General features: G+C 43.5%; 1 protein-coding gene across 3 annotated transcripts in view; it reads left to right on the top strand.

Annotated features, from left to right (window-relative positions):
• The window catches only part of PIEZO2 (piezo type mechanosensitive ion channel component 2), a 479,940-nt gene that overhangs the window by 398,459 nt on the left and 66,997 nt on the right, over positions 1-14,484 (top strand). For all 3 annotated transcript variants that reach the window (XM_032152839.2, XM_058438662.1, XM_032152840.2), the window contains 5 exons: positions 3,784-4,027; positions 6,467-6,563; positions 8,023-8,182; positions 12,410-12,499; positions 14,035-14,156. In XM_032152839.2, coding sequence (XP_032008730.1) covers positions 3,784-4,027; positions 6,467-6,563; positions 8,023-8,182; positions 12,410-12,499; positions 14,035-14,156 — 713 coding nt within the window. The remainder of the gene's footprint in view (positions 1-3,783; positions 4,028-6,466; positions 6,564-8,022; positions 8,183-12,409; positions 12,500-14,034; positions 14,157-14,484) is intronic.

Raw genomic sequence — 14,484 nt, forward strand, 5'->3', positions numbered from 1 at the left:
ATCCCCATCCTTCCTCCTCATCCTCCATTTCTCCTTCTCATCCTGCATCCCTCCTTTTCATCTCCATCCCTCATTCTCATCTTTTATCCCTCCTCCTCATAGCTTATCCTTATCTCCCATCCCTCCTCCTTATCCCCTTTGCCTCTGCCTCACCCTCATCCCTCCTTCTTTTCCATTTCCTTCTCATCCTCCATCCCTCCTCCTCATCCTCCATCCTTCCTCCTCATCCCCTATCTCTCCTCTTCATCCTCCATCCTTTATCCTTATCCCCCATCCCGCCTCTTCATCCTGCATCCCTCCTCCTTATCCCCATCCCTCCTCCTCATTCTCCATCCCTCCTCCTCATCCTCCATCTTTCCTCCTCATCCTCTAGCTCTCCCCTTCATCCTCCATCCCTCATCCTTATCCCCCATCCCTCCTCCTCATCCTCTATCCCTCATCCTTATTCCCCATCCCGCCTCCTCATTCTCCATTCATCTTCCTCATCTCCCATCTCTCCTCCTCATCCCTTGGTCCTCATCTTCACTTCTTGTATTCACTGGGCACTGAGGAGGGGTGGCTCCCTAGATTCCACCCTGTGCCTGTGCTCTTCCTGAGCAATGTCTCTCCTGTGGCCATGCAAGGGCTCCCTAGCAGTTTTTCTGTCCTCCACCGTTCTGCTCAGCCTCGTGACAGCTGATCTGGGCCATGTTTCCCTCACAGTGTTTGTGTTTAAACCATTCTCGACCTCTCACTATGCATTCACACTTTCTGCATTCCCTGGGTTTCCGTATTGAGATTTTGTCACCCAAGGCCCACTTCATGGAGGGCAGGCCCACTCTGCCCCTGCAGTCAGATCTTCGGACTTTCAATGCCTGTAACAGTCCACTGAGCTGCCCACTGTAGTCAGCTGTCTGAGGAAGCTGCTGTGACTTTTCATACCCTCTTATTAGCTGTATGTCATGGGACTAATTTCCTAACCTCTGATCCTCACTGATTAGTGTCTGCCCTATTGAGCCATATGAGGTTGCAGTGAGAGGCTCATGCAGTCACAGCGCACATGCCATCCATGTGGAGATAGGTCACTGATAGTACCCGAGCCAGCCGACCCCACACATGGAGTCGCTCTCCAGCTTCCGATCTTCCAGAGATTCCTGTTTACATGGTGTGGATCATCTTCTGCCTGGTGTTGGTATCTGAAGAACCCATCTTATCCCCACTTCTAAGGTGTAGCCTTAGGGTGAAGATCACGTCTAACTTGCTTTTGTATTTGTCCCCATCCTCCTACTTACAGTTCTTGGCCCACAATGCATATACCAATACAGATAGCTGTAAGCCACCTGCTACTCCCTTTGTGCCAGGCTCTGTTCCAAGCTCTGCACACATGGAGCCCTTTTACCCCAGCCCAAGGAGGTCATGCTGTTATGCCCATTGTAGAGATGAGGAAACTGCAGCAACGAGATGAGACATAGGCAACAGCAGAACTGGGATTGGAAAAATCCAGCTCCCAAATCTGAATGTTTATGCGCTTGAGTGCCTCTTGGTAGCATAAGAGGCTCAATATGAACTGAGTAAATCAGGAAGTGAATTTGCTTTAAAACAATATGCTATACAGACTTGACCATTCTATTTGTGAATTAAGTACCAGACTAGGCACTGATCTAAGGTAAGACTTCCATTTTTACCTCTTCTCTGTGATGCTAAGAAAACATTCAGTCCAGCCCAATATTTACTATTGCAAAGGGAACATCAGTATTTTCAATGTATTCATGAAAAACCTAAATCATAACTCAAATGGAAAGCTTTTGTGTGCCATTGATTTCTAAAGCTGATTTTTGTTTTAGCTATTTCAAATTTTTGTTCTGTTTCTCAATGAGGACTGCCAGCAAAGTGACCCCCCCTCAGGAAGTGACCTGTCAAATGCCACAGCAGTGAGTAGGAAGCCAGCGCACATGCTTGCTGGTCAGAAGCACAGACGTGCTCCGCTCTTCCTCTCCAACAGGGGTCAGCTCCGCAGCACCCTGGGATCTCTGGAAAGCGGCCAGAGCCCTGATAGTTAGGTGGCCCCTTAGCCACAGTACCTGTCACCAGGGTTCAGTCTCTCTATTCAGAGATCCTTAAGGCTTCTCTTTGAAGCGTATTTATTGATGTTTTCCATGTTACCCTCGCAAGCTTAGTTTTATGAATTCTGGACCCAAAGTGGGTTCAGTGCCAAGATGTGAAGGCCAGAGCTGGTAAAGCAGGAATTGACTGCTGCAGGCAAGGAAGGAAAGGTATGGAAAGAATAAGCTGCATTCACAGGCACACACACTCAAAATGCCAGCAGCACAATTCCACTGAGTTCAAACCACACACACTTCAGAAGGCCCCTATGCTCATGCAAATCACTACCTTTATTTGTGATGATCTAGGGATACAGGGAGATACTGACATTTCATTAACTCTTCATTATGAAGTCTAGGAAGGGTTTTATGTATTTTAGAAAAAAAGTTATAAAAATATTTAAGTGTCTTACTTTAAAAAGAGTAAAGGGTAAAAGTTTACTTGTCTGAAAAATGTACCAAGGCACAACTTAAACTCATCCCCTAATAATGCTGGATAGCTCAAGTGTAGTGCATATTTTATTTTATTTTATTTTATTTTATTTTATTTCATTTTATTTTATTTATTTATTTTTTTGAGACGGAGTCTCACTCTGTTGCCCAGGCTGGAGTGCAGTGGCGCGATCTCGCCTCACTGTAAGCTCCGCCTCCTGGGTTCACGTCATTCTCCTGCCTCAGCCTCCCGAGTAGCTGGGACTACAGGCGCCCGCCACCACGCCTGGCTAATTTTTTGTATTTTTAGTAGAGACGGGGTTTCACCGTGTTAGCCAGGATGGTCTCGATCTCCTGACCTCGTGATCCACCCGCCTCGGCCTCCCAAAGTGCTGGGATTACAGGCTTGAGCCACCGTGCCCAGCCACAGTGCATATTTTATTAAGCAATTATTAACAAAACAAGAACCCATTAATCAAAGAATTAATCCAGAATTGGTTCTCCTATGTTTCTTCCCAAATGCACCAAAAGAAACCACCAAAGCAAAACTCCCAAAACCAAAAGTTCTAATCAAAAAATGCAGTTGGGACTTGGCCTGTAGGTGTGACTCCTGTCGAATGACATTGACCCGCAGGCTAGAGCTGCTGCTTGTTGCAAGACTGACAGCTGAACTCTGGCCTCACCTTCCATGAGGAAAGCAGCAGGGATGGGTGGCCCCCAAAAGGGAATCCTGACTCAGCCCGAGGACCTCCAGAAACAGAATATTGGAAAGAACAAAAAAGCCCCACCATGGCTTTGGACAGTTGGTCAGAATCACCTCCCATCTGTAGGGAAAGATTTCCACCTCGAATAAAACCTTTTTGTTCAATATAAATTTGTTTAACTTCTAGTTCATCCGTTCTTAACTTTTCTTTCACTAGCCAGAAGGCATCTATATCTTAGAATTTCTTTTGCCATACAATTATTCATGCCTCCCATAGAAACAGAAAGGAGAATTTTGAGTACTCAAGTGGTAGGCAGAAAATGTTGTTGTTTGTGAGAAATTTGGCCTGAATAAGGTGAGAAGCATACATGGTTTCCAAAACTCATCTATTGGTCTATTACTAACTATTTGAGGGTTTCCTAGATAGCAAGATTAAATGAAAGCTCACAATTTGATTTGCAAGGTGCAGTAGAGAGCATGAATTTCTTCCCTTGTTAAAGACTTTCCTGATTTTGCTTTTGTTTGTTTTGTTGTTGTTGTCTTTTTGTCATTGGCTTTGTTTTCCAGATCTTACTTAGACATGTCCAAAGTGATCGTCTTCAGCTACCTCTTCTGGTTCGTGCTCACCATCATCTTCATCACTGGGACCACCAGGATCAGCATCTTTTGCATGGGGTACCTGGTGGCCTGTTTCTACTTCCTGCTCTTTGGGGGCGATTTGCTGTTGAAACCCATCAAGAGCATCCTGCGCTACTGGGACTGGCTGATCGCATACAACGTTTTTGTGATTACGATGAAAAATATCTTGTCAGTAAGTGGTTGCCACTGCATAACACATTTGTGGTTTTCATGTAAGAGTAAACAATCCACTCAGTGGTTATTAAAAGCCCAGTGCTTGTCATGTTGCTCTCTTAAAAAGCCCAATAAGATGCTGCAAATTCAGAATTCAAAAGCCGTTTATTTCTCTCTGTCTTGCCACATTAAACAGAATCCTTTTTCCTCACTTTCACCATCTCAAGGTCACATGGCTAAAGGATATGTATTCATAGGAATAAATTCCAAAATGTCTTTTACTAATTAAAATTCTGTCTTTTCTGAGGAACAATTTGTCATCACTCCTGGTATGAGTTATGAAGTGGCCCTGTTAAGAGCTGAATTCGAGCCACTGAATCTCTTCAAAAGCTGTATTATGTTGGCAAAAAGCAACCCTCTTATCTAGAAAGAACTGTAGAAGTATGAGATAAAATGAGCGTGTTTCTCTATGATACTGGGTGGGGTAGGGAATGAGGTGGAATGGGCTATTGCAGGCAAGAATGTTTTATGTACTCATAAGATGTGGATAGATAGAAGAGAAAATGCAGCCTTCTGTCTGGCTGTCTCTGAGTATAGACATTCAGATTAGGACACAGCTAGAGCAATGTATGGTTGAGGGACCGCCCCCACCCCCTTCCCCGGCACCAGGCCCCGACAAAGCTTGGCTGCTCTGCTCTTAAGTAGCTATGTTTCAGAACGCAACTCTTCCTCTAACATGACATGTAACTCACACTGCCCACTAGTAATTCCAGAGTCACATCAACCTATCAGGCCACAGCGACACCATTTCAGTGATTTAGTGCTGCGGGAAATTAAGCAAGAGCCTCTCCTGAGCTGAAGGAGTTAATAGCGCTCTGGCTGGCGCTCACTTAAAGTTTATCCCTGTGCCTGCATCTCCCAGGCTGTAACTGCTGTTGCACTGAGAGAGCAGTGAGGAAATCTCTTCTGCTTCTTCCTTCCTAGCTACTTAGAGATGAGCTCACCAGGCAATTCAGTTGTGATATCTCCTTGATTTTCGGTGGGGGCACGTGTACCACTGTGTCTAGAAGTCTTGGAAAGCCAAGTTTATGTAGCCATGAATAGGTATTTGGATAATTAATTTTGTCTGAAGTCCATTGAAAGGTTAATTTTCTAGGTGATGGTGAAAGTGACTTATTGGTCACTTTTACCCCTCTGACATCAATTTATATTTGGAGTAGCATTGAGAGTTGTTGAAGAGAGCATGAGACAGGACAATAGAACGCTGGTTCATTCTAAAGCCAGTCTGATGGGGAGAAATCTGTTGCCAGAGGCTGATTTCACAGCCATGCTTGGGAAATGTACGGATTCAAAGTTCATTCATTCATTCTGTAAACCTGTATTGTAGACCTGTTTTTTTGCTGAGCACTATTTGATGTATTGAAGAACTAGAGATAAACAGTTCTCAGGTTTTGCCCTCAAGGAATTCACATTCTAAAAAGGAAGGTAGACCTACTTATAAATAATTATGATGCAATCTGTTAATGATAATTATTACAACATTTTTGAGAAACAAAAGGATGCCTAATATCTTGCTTAGATAAGCTGGAAACAGGCTTCCTGGAGGTGATGCCATTTGAACGCATCAGAGACTCATAAATAGATTGAAGGGTCTGCAGGGAGACAAAGGGGGAAGGCATTCTTAGCCTGGAAAACAGGAACAAAAGCAGGACATGATGGTGTAGGACTGGAATATTCCCAGGGCTGGGGAATCCATAACGAGTAACTGCTGCTGTTGGAGCAAATCCTGATGATATTCTCCCTCCTCACATGTTCCCAGGAAACGCACACAATGTAGCTGTCACATTTATGTATTGGCTTGCAATGATTCATACTTGTTTAAACATTTTCCAACTCAGGATTTAAACTTCACTATAACAAAAAATTCATTGTTATGAGACAACCACCTGCCAATCTACAAAAAAAATTCCTTTACTGAGAGAATTGGTCAAACAAGACTCAAAACACATACTCTGTTTTGTTCTAAGAACTACACCCTGCAGCTTAGGTCTGGGATGACCTCCAGGGAACAGCATAGGTTATATTTGTCTGGCTTGTAAGAAAATAACTCTACCAAAGTCCAAGTCCTAGGGTTCAGTGCACACCCATTCATTATCACAGAATTGGGATTTATTTCTATGATCATCCAATATTTCTTCTTGATAAACTGGTGCTTCCAAGTACAGAAAACATTACATGAAAGACCTTTCCTTTACTCGTTCGGTTTAATTTTTCCCAGGAATTTTCATTGCTCCTGAAGCACTACCACAAGGTGACTGAATTTTTAGGTACAATTGGCATCTCCTGGAGTCCTTATCACTGAGACCTTGTGAATTCTTGCACACGCTGGGATCATAAAACACCACTTTTTTTTTCTGTGTGCAGAGCTTCAGAATTATCCCCCTCTTTTGTTTTTCAGATAGGAGCATGTGGATACATTGGAACATTGGTGCACAATAGTTGTTGGTTGATCCAAGCTTTCAGCCTGGCCTGCACAGTCAAAGGCTATCAAATGCGTAAGTATAAAAAGCAAGTGTGGAAGCAGAAAGGCAAAAGATGGAGGATAGTTGTATTGTTCTAGTTTTAAAAGTGGGCCAAAGCACATAAAGATATAAAAGTGGGGTCAGTTTTCTCCAGATGGAGGCCGTAGAACTGTAGTACATTGTGAATCTATTGTCTATAACATGAGATGCCTTATGCTAAGCCTCTTTGATCATCTTTTTGAAACTTCTGAAATGCTGAGGACTTGGAGTCAGGGTCTGGAGATTGGATGTAGTGCTGTAGTAACTCCCCGGACTTTTTGAGTCAAGATTAGGAAGGATTCCAGAAGCCCACTCAAACCTTCTGTTGCTCCACTTAATGTCTTGGGTCATCAAGTAACTCTGACTTCAGGCTCCTCTTGCCCTCAGGAAGCTCAGAGAGCTTCAAGCTCAGGGAAACAGTTGGGAGGAGCATGAAGATTTCTAGAGTTAGACTCCTGACAAGACAAAGGCAGAAGTGTCATTGCCACCACCCTGCCTCTTGCACCAGAACTAAGGACGACATCACACTTGGTCTACCATGGCACCCAGAATGGGTGCTACTTGGACACAGTGCTCTCTCTATTTATTTATTATTATTTGTTTATCTATTTTTTAAAAAATATTTCAAGACAGGGTCTCTGCTACCCAGGCTGGACTACAGTGGCACAATCATAGCTCACTGTAACCTTGAACTCCTAGTCTCCAGCAATCCTCCCACCTCTGCCTCCTGAGTAGCTGGGACCGCAGTAGCTGCCTCCTGAGTAGCTGCACCACCATGCCTGGCTAATTTTTTAATTTTTTATAGAGATGTTGCCCAGGTTGGTCTTGAACTCCTGGCCTCAAGCAATCCTCCTGCCTCAGCCTCTCAAAGTGCTGGGATTACAAGCATGAGCCACCACACCCAGTCTTTTTTAAAAAGATTAAATTTTTTTTATTATGTGGTTTCTATTTCAGGCTATATTTTGCTGAAGCCTCACTGGGACGTTGTTTTTCACTTAAGATAAGGCATACTATTGATACTCCTTCTAATAAGCCATGCTGTGTTCATTATTCTGCTGGTTACCCCTGGGTATAGCCCATTCCCAGAATGGGTGTTTTCTTTTGTGTAAGAGCATTTCCACTGGCACTGGGACATTATTTCTCTGTGGCCCTTGTTGGAGGTCCCTTTCTTCCTAAGAGAGAGAAATACTCAAGAGGCCTCCCATGTTAAAGGGGCCCTCCTGAGCCTTATAGTGTGAAGAGTTCACTGCATGGTCAGCCTTGTGAATCAGTGTTGATATTGGATTGGAAGTGTGGGACCTCCTTGTAAATAAATCAACTCATAAGTAAGTCAGAGCATCAGAATGCTGTTTTTATGCCTATATTTCCCAAGCCTGACCGTACCCCAGATTTTATAAAATGACAATGAAAATGGATGTGAATTTTAATTTGTGTTTTTCTACTGTTACCACAGCTGCTGCTAATTCACCCTGTACACTACCCAGTGGGGAAGCAGGAATCATTTGGGACAGCATATGTTTTGCCTTCCTCCTGCTGCAAAGAAGAGTTTTCATGAGTTATTATTTCCTACATGTTGTGGCTGATATAAAAGCTTCCCAGATTCTGGCATCAAGGTGGGTCGGGCCATGAAATCAGGTGGTTTCTCCCAGGAAATTTGCCTGAAATAATATTGCACTATAATTTCTGTCTGAGCTTGCTTCAAGAACCCACAAGAAGTTAAGAAATCCCTTCCAGCAAAAGCAATCCAAGAAGAATTTAGCACAAGGCCTGTAAAATAGAATAGTAACAGGAAAGCCTATGTAACCATCAGACTTCACAAGGAATGGGGGTGCCATGGAAGGCCAGCGGTCCACTGGTCAATTGGAGCCCTTGCAGAATCCACCACTTCTCTAGAAGTGGCTCAGTGTGGTCTCAGACAAAACAGTAACATATGCCACGTTGGTCTAGAGTTTAGTCCATCTTACATCTACCTCCCCCTACTAACCTGCTTTTCTTCTCTGAGCCACTGACACGATTTGCATTACTACCTATTTTTTCCCCTAGGCTCCATTCTTCTTCCAGTTTTTGCCCCTGCTCTTGTAAGTTTAGGAAAAAAGACTGGGGAGAGGTAATAAAGTGAAGTGCCCTGAGGTGGGGGTGGGTGTTGATGACTAGCTCTGTGGCCCCCAGCTGCTGTGTATGTTCCTCTCAGAAACTTAGACCTTGCCTAGGTCCCATCAGATGCTTGGTGTGAATAAGCTGATGGATACTGGGGTCTATATATGAAATTACCAATATCTGTCATTTGACTTGAGGTTCAAACTAATATATCTGTGTTTACCTACAGTTTCGCTAGAGTCTGTTCTCTTTCCCTGCCATGAGAAACACAATGTTTATTTCCAAGGTCCATTTATATGATGGCAGTTGTCAGCCTCTGTTACCTAACTTGGAGTCAAATAGAAAGAGGCCCTAGTCGGGGACCTGCAGTTAGTCAGAGGAGCCTTGTGGCATGCCCAGCCCTCATTCCGTGGATGACAATGACTTTATGTACCGCATTGCCCTGGAATTCATTGGTATAATCATTTTCTAATACCCAGGACATCATTTTCAGAGTGGAATACAATGTTTCATCCCAATAGTAACCTTATTTACTTGTATATAAACAGCTGGTATTTTTGCAGGTAAATGCATCTTGTTTGTCGTTCCCAAAACATTTGGTCTGTAGAGATCCTTATGTAACCTATCCGATGAATTTCCACTTGAAAACAATCTTCTTCAGGCTGCTAAGGCAATGTGCTCTCCTAATTTCCCTTTTTCCTTTGTGGTTCAGGCTTCTAGGTCTTTTTTGCAACCTCTTTCTTTGCCCATCTCTCAAAGGTGAATGTTCCCCAGTGTCTTTTTCCCGAAGTCGTCACAATGGTTTAGAAATCATGCCCATCATGTTATAGTAAGAATGCTAACAGTGGTTCAGAGTACAGTTCATGCCTATTAAAGAAAAACCATCAGTTGATCAATAAGCATTGAACTCATAATAATGTGTCCAAATAATTCACATTCATTCATTCATTTTTTCACTGCCTACTCTGTTACAAAGAGGTGATGCTCACCTCTGCCCTCACAGAGCTCACAGAGTAGCAGGAAAGTGGCACATGAGCAAGCAATTCTACTACAGTACACCTGGTATCGTCTCAGTCCATTTGGGCGGACATTAAAAAATACCATAAAGTAGGTGGTCTATAAACAGTATACACTCAATTCTTACAGTTCCACAGGCTGGAAAGTCCAACATCAAGGTTTGAGCAGATTCCGTGTCGGCCGAGGGCCCACTTCCTCATAGATGGCCATCTTCCCACTGCATCCTATTTTGGTGGAAGGGGCAAGAGACCTCCCTTGGGCTTCTTTTATAAAGATAGTAATCCCATTCATGAGGGCTCTCCTTTCCCACTCAATCAGCTCCAAAAGGCCTCACCTCCTGTCCGTCACCTTGGGAGTCAGGACTTCCACATGTGAATTGTAGGGGATGCAGACATTCAGACGACAGCAGGTGTGATGGTAGGAGACACTCCGGGAGCCATGAGGTCACATCAAGGGAATATAACCAGCTGCAGGGGCGTGAACCAGGTGGCCTTCCATTCCCAGTGCAGGCTGAAGGATGAAGAGGAGTTAGTCAGAGGAGAAGGCAGGGGAAGCAGCCCAGTGAAGCTACGGAGGGAAGTAGCCATCAGAAGCTCACAGTGGCTGCAGCACTGAGATTGGAAGATGAGGACAGTGAGTGGTGAGTGATAAGCTCCAGGCCAGGAGAGTCCAGGTCCTCGGGGGGGTATCAGCCCAGATATGTCTTTAGAAATACTCTCACAGTCTTAGGAAGGCCTTGCAGTGTTTAAACAAGCAAGTAGTATGACTGTATTTGCATTTCAGGAAGCTCACTCTGTTTGTGGTATGGAGAATAGATGGGTATAGGCAGCGCTGTAGGCAGAGGACAGCTAAGCAGCTGCTATGATAATCTAGGGTAGAGATAGCAGCTAGACCAGGATAGGATCACTGAGGAAGATATTCCAGTGGCAAAATAGGCACAGCTGGAAAACTGCTTGGAAGGAAGGGAGACAGTGACAGAAAGGGAAGCATAGAGGGTGATGTGCCCAGGATTCTGGCTTAGCCAAACGGTGGTGCCAGTCCCAAATATAGGAACTCAAACAGGGAGAGAAGACTGACCACAGTTGTGGAGTTGTAGGTCTCATGGGCACATGAAACTCAGCCAGTTGGGAATTCCAGTGGGCAGCTGCATGGACAGGCCTGGAGAAGTGAGGAGATGGAGTGCCATCATCACACAGACAGTATTGAAGGAGGTGAGTTGCAGCTGCTGAGAAAGGGTGTGAGAAATGAGAAGAGAACCCTGGGGAACATTCAGGTTTGAGAGATGGGCAAAGAAAGAGGTTGTAAAAAAGACCAAGCATCCTGAGCTACAAAGAAAAAAGGAAAACTAGGAGAGCACATTGCCTTAGGAGCCTGAGGAAGATTCTTTCCAAGTGGAGGTCCATCAGATAGGTTACATAAGGACAAATATAACAACTGAATGTTGAAATCGGTGACCTTGACGGTGGGGTCAAAGCCAGACAGCAACAATCAGCGGTGGGAGTTGTAAAGGCTTAGAGACATGACCGCAAGACATCTGACTGTGAAAGGGGAGTGATGTAAGTCCCTACATAGGAAAATGTGGGATGTGGTGGTGTATGGGTTTTCTTTTTCATTTTTTTAAGGTTAGCAAGACTTGAGCACATTGGCATGTTAATGGACAGAATTCGGTACTGATGGAAAGGTTGGAAATGCAGGAAGAGAGGAAGAAGCAGGAATTTTGTGTCCCCCAGGCTATGGGTGGGGAAGGGACCTGGAGCACAAGGCAGGCCTAGTCAGAGGAAGGGTACCTCTTCCACTGTCCCTGCAGGGCAGGACGCCTGTGGGAAGGATGGTGCAGGAAACTGAGCAACTTACTGCCTTAAGATTTGTGTTCCCTCTGGGCAGCAGGAAGCTAGGTCATTTACGAGGAGTGAAAAACCACTCCACAGACTTCAAGACTTGAGAAAAGCATAGCAGAGTTTGAAACAGCCACTGTAGAGAAGCAGAAGACTTTCCAAGGAGTCGGGGGCTCTGCAGAGCACCATCTGCCCAGGCAGGTGTTTTTTCCAGCAGCTGCCAACAGCCCCTCTCAGGACAGGGCAGGCACACTGTCAGGTTCCTGCAGATTTGGGATTTGTGAAGCATGTAACAGTGTGACAGAGTTGAGAATGTTAAGAAGGTTGAGGAGATTTATGGAGACACTGAAGTTGACCTGAGAAGTGAGGAAGAACAGAAGGGAGTGGAAGGACAGGAAGAAGAGAATCAGGGACAAGAGGCTAGAAGTCCCACAGATGGAGCAGGAACTGGCCTTCACATAGTCCCTGAAGGAATCCCCAGTTTCTGCTCCTTGAGTAGAAAATGAATCTGAATGTACCCTTTTTGCGAATTTCTCCTCTTGGTGTAATTACAATAAGGTCAGGTGAGAATGCTTTACTGAAGTCTAATGTTTAGTGGGACAGGTTTGAAGAGGTTAGTGGGTGTCAATGTCTTGGAGAACACAAAACACTTTCTCTTCACTGATCTTCACTACTGGGCTTGTGAGCAGCCCCTTCAGGGCTGTGCCCTGTTCGCCCAATGGGAAAAGGCTTCTAGAAGGGGCCTTGTTGACTCCTGCTCCCAGCCAGGAAACTACAAGCAGCTGCCATTAAGAGATGTTATGTTTTCTAACCCTTAGTAATAATTTTCAGGAAAAGGTGAACAGCAGTGGCAAGAATATTGACTTGCTCATGTTTCCACTTTCCCTTTAGAGGAGCTGAACTTTTCCAGGCCACAATTGTAAAAGCTGTAAAGGCAAGAATTGAGGAAGAGAAGAAGTCCATGGACCAGCTGAAGCGACAGTAAGGATGCTATTGATGCTCATCCTCCTTCTGTCTTCTGATTGTGTGACCACATTCAGCTGGCGCTCCACTCTTGGGGAGCCTCAAACCCCTGAAAAGTGTATATGTATGGACTTTCACAACTTCCTATTTACTTATTCTTGTGTGGGGGCAATTGCTCATGCCACTAGACTGAAAGTGAAGCAGTTTAACAGAAAGATCACTCCAGCATGGTGGAGTTGGGCGCCACCTTGCAGAGGACCAGGGATCAATTGCTAGCTCAGTGACTTACTTTAGAACCTTCAACAGGTCATCTTTAAGTTCTCTAAATTTGAGTTTTCTGTTTTTAAATTAGGGCTCACAATTCTGCCTTCCTGGGTTTTTGTAAAGATTAAAGTAGCTAATGAATGACACAGGGTCTTGCTCAGTGCCAAGTACTTGATATAAGCATCCATTACATCTAAGGGAGTAAATGTGGAGTCAGCTTTGGAAGCATAGTTTTAGATAACATCATCCAGTCTCTTTGGAAAGAAACTGATGACCCTGGTATTAGATGACTTAGAGTCAACACTAACTAGAGGCAGCACTAGAAATATAAGGCAGAGTTCTTTATATCCCATCTAAGGTTTTTCCCACCATCTCATTCTGGATGGGCCAAGGGGTAGACTGACTCCACTCCAGAGACTTGGGAATTCCATGGAAAATAATCTTCTTAGAGTGAAATTTCCAGCAATGATGGAACCTCTGAGGACTGTTTGGAGACCAGGCTTAAAAGGGATGGCCGTGGAATTATAAGCCTAGACACTTTCCCCAAGCAAATGGAGACACCATTTGCCCACTGGGAAAGTTCTCTAAGTTTGCTAAGGCAGTTTTATCTCATTCTGACCTTATTTCCCGGCTTTTTTTCCCAAGCAGAAATATTTCTTAGTATAAATTAGATTATTCCACAGCATTATTATTTTCATAAAGACATAAGTTATATATAAAAATTATAATGTAAATGCAATATGGTACAACTGTTTTTATTGGTGTTTCTAGTTATCCAAATCAGGTCTAGAAGAATAACAAATTTGGACTCATGTTTAGAATATGTTCCTAATTTCCCATAAGTGAGGTCTATTACTGTAATTCTCTTTGCTAAATCTTTCCATTTGTTTAAGAATCCAAAACTCGGGAGAATAAAGAACTTGTATTTCATAATATGCCGTGATCAAATTGGCTATGATACAAGATGTGAGTGGACATCAAGTATAGCTTACCTAACTTTAGCATACTCATTATTGATCATATTATTAAGACTAGCATCTATGCATTGCCAAATAACATGAGAATACACACCCAAACACACACACACAGACACACACACACACACAAATACTTATATAAAAGAAAGGAGATCCCTGTTGCTAATGAGCAACCATTTTACAATTCACAAGTATTCCAAAGTAATTTGTCCATGAATTTAGCTATATACATAACAGCATAAGTCCAAAGTACTGACCACATGAGAACAATGAATATGTTCTTGGCATTACTAATGTTATTTTACTTTATAGGATGGATCGCATCAAGGCCAGGCAACAGAAATATAAAAAGGGTAAGGAGAGGATGCTGAGCTTGACCCAGGAGCCAGGGGAAGGCCAGGACATGCAAAAACCCTGTGAAGAGGATGATGAAAGTACGTCAAGACATTTTCCTCTTATTCAAGTATTAACATTGAATAACAGCATGATATTGAGCAGGGCTGTAAAATAACATTACTTTTTATTCTGTCAAGATTATCAATACACTTTTTTGATTCAGCAAGCTTTATTTTCCCATTGTTAATGGATACATTCATTAGTTTCATAAAGTATATATTTGATAAATCAATTACTTTACAAGTATCTACTCTTCAGCAAGATAGCTTTAACAAATACATAACCTAGCTTTTGTTCCACAGACATCTGTTTCTGCAGTAGATTGGCAGGATTTTGCTTAATTTGTTTCTTTTTTTGTTTTGTTTT

The sequence above is a fragment of the Hylobates moloch genome, unplaced genomic scaffold (genome assembly GCF_009828535.3).
Source record: "Hylobates moloch isolate HMO894 unplaced genomic scaffold, HMol_V3 SCAFFOLD_5, whole genome shotgun sequence".
NCBI classification, from domain to species: Eukaryota; Metazoa; Chordata; class Mammalia; order Primates; family Hylobatidae; genus Hylobates; species Hylobates moloch.